Source organism: Cebus imitator, unplaced genomic scaffold (assembly GCF_001604975.1).
Source record: "Cebus imitator isolate Cc_AM_T3 unplaced genomic scaffold, Cebus_imitator-1.0 Scaffold363, whole genome shotgun sequence".
Classification (NCBI taxonomy): domain Eukaryota; kingdom Metazoa; phylum Chordata; class Mammalia; order Primates; family Cebidae; genus Cebus; species Cebus imitator.
In genome coordinates this window covers 564,649-579,353 of record NW_016107678.1, presented here as the reverse complement: position 1 = coordinate 579,353, position 14,705 = coordinate 564,649, and the positions used below count along the sequence as shown (strand labels likewise).

The 14,705-nt window shown below is 40.0% G+C and overlaps 1 protein-coding gene across 1 annotated transcript; it reads right to left on the bottom strand.

Annotated features, from left to right (window-relative positions):
- Positions 1–9,723: 9,723 nt before the first annotated feature.
- Positions 9,724–14,341, bottom strand: HTR1B (5-hydroxytryptamine receptor 1B). Its single transcript, XM_017506837.2, has one exon. The coding sequence runs from the start codon at positions 13,972–13,974 to the stop codon at positions 12,799–12,801; it is 1,176 nt and encodes a 391-aa protein (XP_017362326.1). The 5' UTR covers positions 13,975–14,341; the 3' UTR covers positions 9,724–12,798.
- Between the last annotated feature and the right edge of the window lie 364 nt (positions 14,342–14,705).

Below are 14,705 nucleotides of genomic sequence, written 5' to 3'. Positions count from 1 at the left end.
ATTACTTGAAAAAAATTAGTCTAACTTTACACGGAAGTTAGGCCTTTGTTGACACAGATGTGCCCAATAAGAATCCTTTTGTATTCCAATTGAAACATTAAGTATTTTGCAAACAAATAAAGGAAGACATTTAGTATAGCTTTATTTGTCACTCAAATCTGAGTATGTAAAGGCATGACTGAGTAGAACAGGAATCAGAGACCACCATATTTGGGCCAGAGTGAGGTCTTATGCCTGCTGGATTTTACTGCCTCTCTCCATTGACCTATGAACCCTCCACCCACATGGCTGTATCTCCATCAGCTCTTCCCCATCATACTTTTTACCACACTGAGTGTTACTCAGAGTGAAGCACAGAACAGCCAAGAGACAGAAAAATGCCTTCCTTCTGGTGGGCACTGTGCTCTTAGCCTGGACCCCAGAATTGGTCAAGCACCCTTCCTGACTGCTTTAAGCTTCTCTGTGTACTCAATGAGTTCACCAAAACCTCATCCCTTTAGAAAATCTTCCCTTGCCACCCTTTGCAGAAGTACAGAAGGCATTTCTATGACTACCATAGGGTTCAATAACTCTACATTTCTATGACTAAAAACGAGATCCTATGATAAACCAATGTATGAAAATTTGTATTTAAAACATTTAATGACTATAAAACTACAACTGTACAGAAATCTTAATAAGTGAGGCTGTCCTTGTAACTTTGCTTTCTGTTGCTGAGACGTATTTGGCTCTAAAATATCATGATCCTCAATTGTGATCATTGCTACTTACTGAAAATCTTCCTAGAATGTATTAGTGCACTTTTCTCCCTAAGTAAAATTATTTAGTTTTTTTCTGATGATTCAACATCTTGTAATACCAGGTTAGAAGCAAATAGATTCTCTTTTAAGGTAGCATATTATTTTCACTTGTACACTTTTAACTAAAATAATTTTAGGAAACCATATGGTTGAAAAATACTTTATTTAAAATTATTACGCAAGGTAAAATGTTCACTCATTCACTTCCACATTAATTTGTTGAACACTTATGGATCTCCTACCAAATATGAAGCACTGTGCCAGGCCCCGCAATGCAATGGCAAGTAACACTAGAACCACGTAGAAAGGGAGAACTTACAGACTAAGTTCTCTTTAATTTTGTGCTAAGATACTGTTGAACCCTCTTAAAAATTCATTTCCTTCAGCATCCCAGTCCACAAAGCATATGGGAGAAAGGCTGCAAAGGCAGCATATAAGAGGAAGCAAATATCTCAATATGAAAAACCAGAAAGGGTTTTATAGAGGTGGGGGCAAATAAACGGAGACTTCTATGATTAGGAGTGGGTTTTGGCATTCAACACCACTGTCCAATTATCCTACATTTTGGTGTTCTCCATTAACAATAATTTTTTAACATTTTTTGGACAAAGGGCCTTATAAAGAATCTAATCAAAACTTTGTCCGTTACCTTTAGAAATTATTAAAATGGTAAAATTTATGTTATGCATATTCTAATATAAATTAAAAATCCTCTTATCCAAGAAAAATACGTAAATGCACATAGACACAAAAAATGTCAATGTCATGAAATGTATTTAGTTTTCTAGTGGAGAGAGGGGTCACTACTGACATCTAGAGAGAAGAGAACAGAAATGCTGTTCGACATCTTATACAGAACAAGCCTCCACAACTAAGTGTTCTCTGACCAAAATATCAATAGTGCCATGGCTGAGAACCTCTGTGTATGCTAATCTAGCTGCTCAAATAATTTTTCTATAGGAAAGGATTGCTCACCTTCAAAAATGAATATGCAAAGAAACAAGAAAAATGTAGAGTTGCATCCATTATTTATACACAAATAACATCTTTTTTGTGTGTGCTGGGAGTGGGAGTTGAAGCAGATGATCGCCTTGGCGTACTCTAGTTTTATACTTACCCAGTATATTTATTATTGTTCTTTGCAGGAATGGCTAGATTTAAATAAAATAAACAAGCAAATCAAAATGTTATATAAGACAGTGCTTAAACTCTTATTTTTGTGCTATTTTGATCTAAAATAGGTCATAGACATGATTTCATAAAGGCAGGTGTATCTTCTTTGTGAAATGAAATAATCTGCCCAGTCAATCTGCCCTGTAGTGTTAGCCTGCGGCAGTTGCTATAGCAAATATCTGTGTTTTATGAATACCACTGAGTAACTCAAGCGGTCAAAAATGAAAACAGACTTGATTAAATGCAGACTAAGTGACCTTTAAAATTATTTCACTGCCTCTGGACAGTGTTTGGGATATTGTGGACAAATATCCATTCCGTATGCACTTGTGGTACCTCAGACTGGTTCTATATAAGGTCAGGAAAGCACACCACCATGTGTCTGTCAGACTCTTTCCTGCTAGAAGTTCACAGTGGACAGCCACCCTTAACATGGTAAAATCCATAGCGATCATTAAGAAGCACAGCAGGACAGCTTATACGTGCTCGGTTCCATTTTTCTAGCTGAGTGTAGTGACATATTTACCATCCTAAATTAATTTTTCTCCCTGAAGACTTGAATGCTCATAGTGTCTTAAAAAATTAAAAATCTTACAGAAACAGATCTCTGCTCACTGCAGGCTCAGCCTCCCAGGTTCAAGCAATTCTCCTGCCTCAGCCACCCAAGTAGCTGGGACTACAGGAATGCACCATCACTCCCAGGTAATTTTTGTATTTTTAGTAAAGATCTTATGTTGGCCAGGCTGGTCTCAAACTCCTAGCCTCAAGTAATCTGCCTGCCTCGGCCTCCCAAATCACAGGGATTACAGGTGTGAGCCACCACACCCAGCCTGTGAGTAAACATTATTTTAATGTTCTGAAGTCATCTATAGCATGAACCAACTAATTCAGAACAAGGTATAAATGGACAATGTAATGTGCTAAGACCTCCGAATGTACATGTGATTTTAAAATAATCAAAACAATGACTTTAATTAATAGGTATCAGGCAGGGAACAGGGTAATTTTTCTAGCATCTCTTGAATCATGGTATTTAAGCAATTTCCAAACAGTATCAGTAAAACTGGTTCCAATCTCACAAAGTTCTACACATCTCACTTTCAATAATAAATGGAATTTTAACCAACATTGAAGCATGGGATATAATATCAGGCCTTAACTTCTAAAGATGGGGAAGGAAGTTGAAAAAGAAGACTAAGATCTGCTGAGTAATTGCCTTGCTGCAAGAACTGTCTCAGGTGTCTACACTTACGATATAATAATATAATCCCCTTATTCTTTCAGGACAGATCATATTAGTTTTATTTTAGAGACAGGAAAACTGAGACTTCACAGAGATTAAATAATTTTTCCAAAATCACATACTGAAAAGAAGAAAAACTAAAATTTTAAACAGCTCTGCTGACTCTAAATTTCATAATCTTTGGGTAGACACCTGGCTTATTTTCTCTGAACAGAAGGAAGCCAGTGTCTGGTAAACACCTACAATGTTTAAGGAGCATTTGGACTAAGAGCTGCCATACAGTAGCTTGTTTTTTTGTTTTTTGAGACCAAGTCTCACTCTGTCGCCCAGGCTGGAGTGCAGTGGCACAATCTCAGCCACTGCACTCCAGCCTGGGCAACAGAGTGAGACTGCACTGCAACCTCCACCTCCTGGGTTCAAGCGATTCTCCTGCCTCAGCCTCCTGCACATTAGCTTATTTAATCCTCATAATACATTTACAGATAAGGCACTGTTTTTCCCACATTAACAGATAAAGAAACTAATGCTTAGTGAGGTTAAGATCACACAAACGGGAAGGGACAAATCTAGAATTTGAATCAAGGTCAGCCTGGGCTTTAATTCTAATTCTAGATTTACTAAAATTCCTGTGTTTTTGTTGTTGTTGTTGTTCCACTTAAAAATGAGTGAAAATAATCAAAGATATAGGATAAAAAGTATTTTGAGTAAAATTTTCTCCAAAGCAGAATCTACAACTTTGCACACTCATTATTATAATGCTTGCACCTTAATGAAAACAGATTTCTTTTACAACTAGTCTAAATATTTGGGTTTTCAGTCAGTTTTGTGAATACTGATAAGTTTCTATCCCTGAGATTTGTTTTGTTGTTTATGGTGTTGTTTTTGGGTTTTGGGGGTAGATTATGAGGGGAGAGGAAAGTAATTTAAAGCTCTTAGCAGGGAGGGACTGCTAATAAGGAATACAAGTATAAAAAAAGGAAAAAGACATTAATTTAGAAATTTTATGAATATAACGAAAAAACAACCCTAACATTTGAAAGCATCCTGCTACTTGCCTGAGTTTACTTTTCACCCAGAAATTTGACTCTATGTAAAAACGGGATATCAAATCTCTAAGTAACTTTCTATAAAGGGTAAACACCTCCTCCTGTCATGCATTACTCATCATAGCAAAAGCATCTATATTTAAAATTACCATATCCAGAAGTTAAAATCCACATTGTTATACATACCAACTTCCCTAGAAGAGGTCAGCTGGCACGGTATGTGCCCTGGTTGGTCAGGGTTGGAGTCAGACAGGGAGGGGCAGGTATTTGGGAGCAGTCCAAGAGGAAACCCATGTTCCCTAGATACAATGTTGCACTTAGAAATACATCCCTAAAGTTCTATGCTACTTTAATGCTTCAGAATAACATTTTTAAACACTATTCTCAAAGACTAGGTGAAACAGACATAATAATGTGGTTTCCTTTTTAAATCTGAATACAAATTATTCAAATGGGGCTGTCATAATTCTCTAACCTGAAGAACTGGATCAAACTGTCAAACCACCTGATTCGTGATGATGATAATATAATACCTGCCTCATGATAGTGTTATGATGATTAAATGGGGGTGGGTGGATATTTAAGTATGTGACACACAGTAAGTGCTCAGTCATGCCAGTTCCATCCCCAGCCACTGCTCCTTTGAAAATAAAACAGTTGAATTTGCAGCAATGTGTCTTTTCTGGAATCAAACTTGAAGCATCATAATTGTTCATGGAAGAGATGAAAGACTTTTAACTTTGTTTTGTAATGCTGAATAAAGACCTACTTGGCCACAACTTCAAACACAAGTAAAAAAAAAAAGTAAAATAAAGGATCTTTTCTGAAGTAAGATCCTTTGATTCTTTATATCCAACCTAGGCTTAGGAAACAACATTTTTGGTTTTATAGGTAGATATCAAGAAGTTGACAAACATTTCCCATTAAATAATTTAAATTACTTTCCATAAAAAAATACTCACAAAATATTTTGGAAATTGAAAATGAGGAGGGGTTTTCTATAAAATCAAAGATTGCTGAATCACTGTCCTGGATATGATGTCTCTAAAAGACAGTAATAATAAAATTAATGATGAAAAGCACACCTCTTTCAGCTTTGATTAAATTGTTGCTTCTGTTTACAAAATATAAATATATAGCATATAAACGTGTATGGGGAGTATGCAAGCATATGTATTAACACAGGAAGTCTAGTGGGCTTATTACATGAAATAGAGCACCAAGGAAGTTGTGCCTTTTGCCCAATGTTAGTAATTGTTATTTCTTTGTTGTTTTATTATTTGCTTTCCTTTTTAAACTAATTTCCTTTTTTTAACAAAAGGCAAAGCCCTTAGTTGGAAATTATGTAAAAACAGAGGCCTGAATCTGAGGGTCATGCTTTGCTGATTCAGATCCAGAAGTGAGTAGTTTGTTTTAGGGTAGATTGAGGATTTAAAGCATCTGGGAGAAAGCATTTATGGTGAAACATTTAACAGCTGCTGAAACTGAGATATGAATACCATGTAAACAAGCTGAGAAAACACAACCTATTGTACATTAAAGAGCGTAATTTTCTCATCTGCAAGTTATGTGTTGTTTTTGTTTTGGTTGCGATATATATATATATAATTAATGACCAATGCTCCATAACTAAGCTAGATTTTCCTGTAGATCCTTATTAATCCAAGTGTGGTCCATTGACTAGCATCATTAGCATCTTCTGGAGCCTGTTAGAAATGCAGAATCTCAGGCCCCACCACAGGCCATTTACTGCATTGGAATCTGCATTTTAACAGACTTCTCAGGTGATTCATATGCCCATTGTAAATTTTGAGAAGCCCCATTGTGAAAAATCAAAACTATTTAACTTCCCATTTCATTCAAGATCTCCCTTTACACCTATACATCCGTTTGAGTTAAGTATTATACTGAGAGCTTTACCCAGGGAGAAGTCTTAAAATAAGAGTAGGAGGCCCTACTACAGATAATATGATGTAATTCATTTCATACAGGGTCTGAGCAAGGTTCTCCTAATAACTCCCCTGATAAATCAAATGTGAAGCCAAGGCTGAACACAATTACATTATCTTATTTAATTCTTAACTTCAAACATAGAGATGTGCATTATTTCATCACAGGGGAACTGGCTTATATAGCAAAACCTAGAATTAAAGTCAGGTCTGTCTGACTTAAAAGATTTTCTCTTGCATTTTATGTCCACCAATTTATGTTGGAGGCTTTTAGACCAGTAGCTAGTTCCTAGCTTCCCATTTTGTGATTACCCCAACATGCAGCATTGTACGGGAAAGACTAGAGGGGCAGGGCAGAAGAGTGAACATCAAGAACCTAAAGGTAGTCAAGACTGGGATGGAAAGATGAAGAGCCATAAAACTGTTTCTCCACAAAATCACATCAGCCCCTGTCCTCTGCCAATTGCAAGCATAAATAAGCAAATGGATTGATTAACCACAGGGGATCTCCATGTCTACAGACTCTATCAATCATAAACTGATTTAAGCAAATGGGCTTAGCAGAAACACGCAGGAGTGTTTACAAAAGTACTGTGGGCACAGCTCTCAGAACAAGGAACCTACCCTTTGTGGACTGCTCTATCACTCCCGACCCATCACCACATAAGGTCACCATACTTGTGAGAAGGAGATATCCCAAAATCTGGTTCTCCCTATATAGGATGACCAGCCAGAGGCCAATGGGTGGAATGTTCCCACAGAGTCAGGGAGGATGTGAGTCATGCCTTCTTACATCATTTAAGAAAGGCTTGTGTAGATTTTTAAAGCATTTACCATAAATGGATCCCCTCGTCACCATCTGTTCACTTTTGGTACAGGAAATATTATAAGACCATTCTTGTAATATAGATTTCCACTTAGTAGTTTTGAAAAGGATTTCTCTGATCTTTCGAGATATACACAAATAAGTCAAAATAAATGGACATTTTCTTTTACAAATTCTACTTGGAATAATGTTAAGTTACTCTCTTTGTCAGCTGGCTCAATTCCAGGGACCAGTTCTCTCCCAGGGAGCATTGAAAATCCTACTATAATCCTAAAATATGAGTGTTGACTTTGAAAGTCTGATTTAACTGACAGATGTATGAAATGGCATATGGAAAACTCCCCTTTGGGGACAATGAAAATGTGAGAGTAACAGTTACGTTTTAGGAGAATGGCAATGATATAATCTCATTCGTTTTCTAATTTTATGTTATCTGTTTTCTGATACTGAAATTTATTTTTATGAAACATAAGATTGTACTCACATTTCTATACGCCTGTTTTTAAAATGCCAAAATTACACAGATTTCAGGGTCTGCCTTTTGGGAAACCCGACATCTACCTTACTTCTGTGCAAAAACAGACACTTCTTTCAATCATAAACGGCAAGTGTTCTGCCTTTGAACTATGGATATATCAACCTCAAACCAATAAAAATTTTGAAAAGAAAAACACAGTGACGAGAAAAATCATAGTAGCAAAAACATGTTTAAGTAAATAATTAGCTCCCTTTATTTTGAAATAAGTACATTGTCTTCTAACCTCTGATTCGCTCAGTGCCACATTAATAAAAGGTCACAATGTTTTCAAATGCTAAGATTTTAGCATTATATCAGGACTAGAGGTTAATTTAAAAAAAAAAACAACTCAGTTTGCACATAGGAAGAAAAATTTTATGTTTGACTTTAGGATCGAACCTCTGCCTGAATTTACAGTTCTGAAATACCTGCTACTTCTAATCAGCGATCAACCTTTTCCTTGCCTCATGGAACTTTGTTTTCACTGAGTCTAGAGGCATTTATACTAGTTGCAAAATGTCCTAGAAGAGGAATTTAGAGATCCTGAATGTTCTTCGCCTGCTTCTGCTAAACATCTCAGAGACACTCTGCCCCCTGGTGGATTGCTCCAGGGTGGGTTTCCATGAACTACAGATTTCCCTTCTCCCACCCTTTCTCTACCAACCTCTTTCCTCTAGAAAACTTAAGTAAATGCCCCAGTTGAAAGCTTTTACGCCACCAATTACACATTCATTCGGTTCAACAATTCCCTTTCATATAATGTGAAAACCCTTAGTTACCTCATCAGCCCTTCACAGCTAAAACAAGAACCATAAACATCATTATTGGTTATCATGATTTGATTTGGGTAAGAAAAAAGCAGAGAAGTGAAAAATGAGGTGCTGCAGGAAAAAAAAAAATATGCATGTGGCCAGGGGCTTTGGATTCTAGAAGCACAGCCAGAAATCTCTAGACAAGGAAGAAAAGCGGGCTTAAAAGTGAATAAAGGGATGCTGTAAAAATAATTAAATATTTGGCAATTTCTTCTTGGCCAATAGAGCCACTGCAAACCATCTTTCTCGTTCTCTTTTGTTCTTTGGGCTGTATGTCACCTGCATAGGGGATTAGTTGTAAGAGGCTGTAAACCTCAGTCACTTCTAGTTTTTGCCAAGTTTGTCCCATTTGGGCTAGTTGGATCTTCTCCAGTCCAACTTCTCCCAAGTACTCCTGTTCTGTGCTACAGGCACTCTGCATCCATAAAAGAGACAATGGGAAATAATGGCTAAGAGAAAGTCCCATCTGCTGAGAGCCAAAAGTGGGTCAGGCATCTCAATAAGTGCTTTACATGCATAGGTTTGAAGCCTTCACATCAACTTGTAGGTAGACGGTATTTGAGAAGAACCGCACCGCTCTAACATACTTTATTTGCAATTCAAACTTAGGACTGACTACAAAAGCTACCATTCTGCCTACTTCACTGGTCTTAAGACAGGGCGATCTACTCCCCTTAAGTCTTCTTATAACCCATTTCCTCCTTCTGTATTTTTTTTTTTAAGAAAAACATTTCTCTTTATTATTCAATATAAATTTCCTGTCACCAACACAACAGTTGGGCATTGGCCTAAATCTTTTTTTTCCCCCATTTATTTATTTTATTGCATTTTAGGTTTTGGGGTATATGTGAAGAACATGCAGAATTGTTGCATAGGAACACACATGGCAGTGTGATTTGCTGCCTTTTGCCCATCGATGATAGACTGGATAGGGAAAATGTGGCACATATACACCATGGAATATTATGCAGCCATCAAAAACGATGAGTTAGGGTCCTTTGTAGGGACATGGATGAACCTGGAAACCATCATCCTCCTTCTATATTTTAAGCACCATACAGCCCTTGGAATCTCACTACCTAGTCTAGAGATTAAAGGTCCCCTCTAAAAACTAATCTGGGAAACTCTTGTGATAGCAAATCTAATCCTCTCTCTTTGCAGAATATGAAAGCACAATCCATTTTTTTCCTTTCAAATTCTTCTTTCAGATATAAACTAAATCCCCCAAGTCATGGCAGCACATATCAGCCACGGTATCATTTACTATTAGTCATTCTCCCATGAAGGCTCAAAAATCTAAACACAACCCCAGAATCCAAGGAACCAATCTTTCCATAATAATAGAACTACTGCCCGATACGTTTTAGAACACAAAAGGACTTTTATTTATTTTCCTAAATTTCATTTCCAATGATACATTTCCTGAAAGGTGGAATACCAAAGGCAATTTTTAGTCACAGCAACTCCATCAAATACACATAATCTGATATTTTACTGCTTCGGTGAATTATAATCTTCTCAGGGTTTCCTGGTTAAAGAAGACGAAACTAAGATAACAGAGAGGAAAAGTTAAGAATATTGTTCTGTAGAAAATTTGTTGAACTCAATAAACATTCATTCATGGGTGTAGTGTCCATTTTTAAAAGGAAACTCTAAAATTCCTAGAAACACAAGACAATATTGGTATTATTGAATGAGTATACATTCATACATTTCTGTGAAAATTTGTGCAATTAAACAATATGGAAAATGTTTGTTACCACAGCCAATGAAAATGCGTTTTCATTGCAATGTAAGTTAAACATTTCCATATCCCGCTTTATGTTCTGCAAAAAAGCCACGTGTCTAGTTTATGAAATAAACTATGCTATCGGCAGCAGTAACTGAAAAGGAGTTTAACAGTCTTAACTACATACCCCTGGGATGAATGATACACTTTGCATAATCATGTGCAAGGCTGAATGATGATTCTATATCTCTTATAACTATAAGGGCTTGCAAGCTTCTATTTCATACAATATGCCCCAAATCCTGGCAATACAGCCAAATAGTCAAGCAATTATTTAGGTGGATCTACAAAATGGCAAACAACCCATTTGACTAAACTGTGTTTTGTTAATGTGAGGACACAATCATTGCAGGTACCCTGTAAAGAAATAATTTGTAAGTGGCTATTTGTTTCAATTAATGTTTCCCCCTAAGGCTCTTAGAAGATGACTTAATTGCCTCTTAGGACTAAAGAAAACACAGCTGTATAAACAGAAGACCACAGTATTAATAACATAAAAACAAATACCATGCAATATGCACATTCCTCCACAGGAGAAATGTCACAAAAAGCAAACAAAGAAATTTGGGGTTTCAGCAGACGTATCGGCATAACTAATGCCTAAAATTTTCTCACTCCAGAGACAGGTACAAATATTGATCAAAACTCCCCTTTTTAGTTGGCTTATGTGTGAATCTTTGAATAGCATATTTTCACGAGTGATTACCCAAGGTGAAGGTCTGTACAATAGGCAAGCAGTGTACTTCAGCTCAATATGTTTATTGTCTGACAAACTGGACTGGGGAGCTTCAAGCAAGGAGTGAATTCATTTCACAAAGACAGCTTGCTTCTGCAGACAAAAGGTATCAACTGCAGAATGCCCTTTGAGGAAAGGAGTGTGAGTTTTCTTTGGCATGTTAAATGCTGTGCATATACATTTTTTTTTCATGCAGATAATCCCTCAGGGATACTTCTTATTAAAATAATACATTTTTTCATATTTTATTGTGTGACTTCATCCTGCATTAGGGAGCTCTCAGAGGAAACTTGAAATAATGGAGTATTCTTGAAATTTGAAAAGACTAGATAAATTTAAAGTATTTCAGATATTATGTTCATTGAGATGTCAGGTTGGTAACAAATTAGAAGGGTCAAAAGCTGGCCAGTTTCCTGATCATTTACTAAGTCTGAGGTCTGGTTCTGTGACAAACAAAAACAAACAAACAAACAAACAAAAAACACTAAGCTAAACAGAAACAGGCTCAATTTTAGCTCCCCCAAGATTTTCTAAAGTTCTTGCATGTTATTTTCTATTAATCTTTTCCCTGCCCGAACTTTGATAACAACAACAACAAAAAAGAAACAAGTTTATTTTCTTTTCAATATAGTTTTTAGGACCCTTACTGTTTTTTAAAGGTTTCTGGAGAAGGGAGATAGTTCTCTTGGTTACTTTACATGTTAGCACACAAGGAATCACAGATGGGAAGGAGAGTGCAAATGACTATCAGATAAAAGTCTCATGCATTTTAAGATTTTTTTACAAGTCAAAATATACATCCTCCTATTGCCCCCACCCCATTCCTCAATTGTGTAAGAACTATCACATCTAAGATGTCATCTTTCCTTCACATCTCACTAAATTGGATTAGAAATAAAGACACTTCTCTTGTTAAAGAACAGTATATTTCCAATACTAACCTGTTTCACCAATTGCATTAGTAAGAAATATAGCAGCAGTGTGGGCTGAGTCACCCATCATACCCTTCATTTATGGGGATTTAAGTGTGTAAAGTGACAAGCACGTGAAAACAAGAGAAAAAAATAAAGCTGTCTGCAGACTTTGGCACTAGCACACATAATGGTTTGTTTGTTAGAGTTGTGGTTTGACAATCGCTAAACAGGAATTACAAAATTACAAATCTGCAGAAAACAAACAATCATAGATGTTGATTCTCAGCTTAACATTCCTCATCTCCCATTCCCACCCACCCACCCCCATATAGTTTCAAGTATAATAAAAATAGAGATCTCAGCATCAGAATTTTGCTGTTAACTCTTCAAGGCTTCTCTGCGCCATCCAAGCCACATATAGGGTTTGAAGCACCAAATCCACAAGTTTCTCCAACCAAGTTTAAATAGACAAAAACTGAAGACTGAATGATGCCAAAGTAACTGTTCTTAAATTAAGTTGTAACACAAAGTTCTCCCCAAAAACATAGGGCTTTAAGCGTCTAGTTCAAGTACTGCCAGGCTGTATGTAGATCTGTCTCAGACAGGCTTCGGACAACAATTACAAGTACACTGGTTCTAGTGGGCATTATCCATGATACCAAAGCAGGGCAGGGATCCCCTCTCCATCATCAATTTTTAAAAGTTGCAACCCCCTTTGGGATTGGCTGCCGCAGGGTCAGAGCTGAGCCCGGGGCCTGAGGGGAGGAAGGGAGCCTCCTCCTCGGCAGGGAAGCTCTACATTTAGTTTGAACACTTCTCCTTTCAGAGCTCTCTCTCAGGGCTATCCTGGCTTCTCAGGATCCATTGCCCTTGCCCGGGAGAGAGAGCCTCGCTGTGACCCAGTAACCGCGAAAGAAGATTCGACCTACCTGTGGAACCAGACACAACTTGGTCCCCAAAGGTCACTTACGCGACCCGACTGCAATTGGCAAATCAACTTGTGCACTTAAAACGTATCAGTTTATGGAACGCTTGTTTAAAGTCCTCATTGGACATAGTATAGATGATGGGGTTAATGAGGGAGTTGAGATAGCCCAGCCACGTGAAGAAGTCAAAGATGGCTAGGTGGAACCAGCAGGCATCTTTGCAGATAGGCATCGCCAGGGAGATGATGAAGAAGGGCAGCCAACACACAATAAAGGCTCCCAAAATGATCCCCAGGGTCTTGGTGGCTTTGCGCTCCCTAGCGGCCATGAGTTTCTTCTTTTCCAGCAGGGCATCGGAGACTCGCACTTTGACTTGGTTCACGTACACAGGAGACCCAGATTCGCTGGGTACGTCGGGAACCCGCGAGTTAATAGAGGTGACCGAGGATGTGGACCCTGGGGAGTCGGTTATCAGCTGGGCTCGGGTCAAGCGCTTGCCGGTCCTGTTGGGCGTCTGTTTCAAAATCCGGGAGCGGGCTTCCACGTAGATGCGGCCGTAGAGGGCGATGAGGAGCAGGGTGGGGAAGTAGAAAGCACCCACCGTGGAGTAGACCGTGTAGAGGATGTGGTCGGTGTTCACCACGCAGTCCGACACCTCCTCTTCGGCCTTGGCCTGACGCCAGAAGAAGGGCGGCAGCGAGATAGAGATGGAGAAGACCCACACCAGCGCGATCATGACCGCCGCCCTCTTGGGAGTCCTCTTAGCTGAGTACTCCACGGCGTCCGTGATGGCCCAGTAGCGGTCCAGGGCGATGACACAGAGGTGCAGGATGGAGGCAGTGCAACAAGTGATGTCCGACGACAGCCAGAAGTCACAGACCACCTGGCCCAGTGTCCAGCGGCCGGTGACAGTGTACATGGTGCTGATGGGCATCACCAGGATGGACACGAGCAGGTCGGTGACCGCCAGGGAGGCGATCAGGTAGTTAGCCGGGGTGTGCAGCTTCCGGGTCCGGTACACTGTGGCAATCACAAAGGCGTTGGAGAGCGTGGTGGCCAAGGTGATGAGCGCCAGTAGCATAACCAGCAGTACTTTCCAGGGTAGGGCGATGGAGTCCTGGTAAATGTAGCCCTCGGCGGCGCTGCAGTTGTGGGAGGGAGCAGAGGATAGGTTGGCTTCAGGAACCCTGTTCTCGGAGCCCGCGGGCGGCGGTGGAGCGCAATGAGCACCGTGTTCTTCCATGGCTTTCCTCACCCCAGCCCCGGAGCTCAGCTCTTGGGCATGGAGCGGACGAAGGAGAGGGCGGAAGGACCGTGGCGATCACAGGTTTGTCCCTACTTGATAGTTAGTTCCGTGAGTTCCTCAATTATTCCTCCGCCCAGGTTCACAGCTGAAACTGGAGGTCATGGGTGCGGCAGCCGAGGCAGGCGGGCGCGTTCCTGCACTTCTAGAGCGCCTGGCCAAGCCGCCGCGTCTGTGGTTGCTCCTCTCCACGCCCGATCTCAGCCCTGGGTTGCTAACAACTGGCCCACCGAGTCCTGCTCCGCTCCAGCTCCCTGGAGATGTCTAGTGCAGGAGGGTGAAGTACTGCTTGAGGAGAAGGCTTCGGCCAAATGGGATCTCTTACCCCAGTTGCTTGAGGCTGAGCACCTCCTAACCTGGATGCTCTTTGATCTGCCGACTTTGCCCGCAGGAGTTTCCTAGGTGTGGAGACCAAAGCTTGGAGGCCAGCGAGAGGTCCCGATCTTGCATTCCCGCCCCTCGCCCCAAGCTGGGGTACTTTTTTTTTGAGGCTGCAGCCGCCACCAGAGCTGGGTGGGGTGAAGTCCAGGAGCAGCGCTGCGCCGCGCCTCGCGCCAGAGCTCTGCCCTCCCTCTCTTTTCACTCTCTGGCCACTCGGACGAGCTGCCCCGCGGAGACGGGTCCATAAAAGGGGGGACTCGGGGGCTGGAGTTGCGGCTGTTCCGGCCGCG

Coding starts and splice junctions, on each gene's coding strand:
- HTR1B (XM_017506837.2), bottom strand. CDS start 13,974: ATGGAAGAACACGGTGCTCATTGCGCTCCACCGCCGCCCGCGGGCTCC.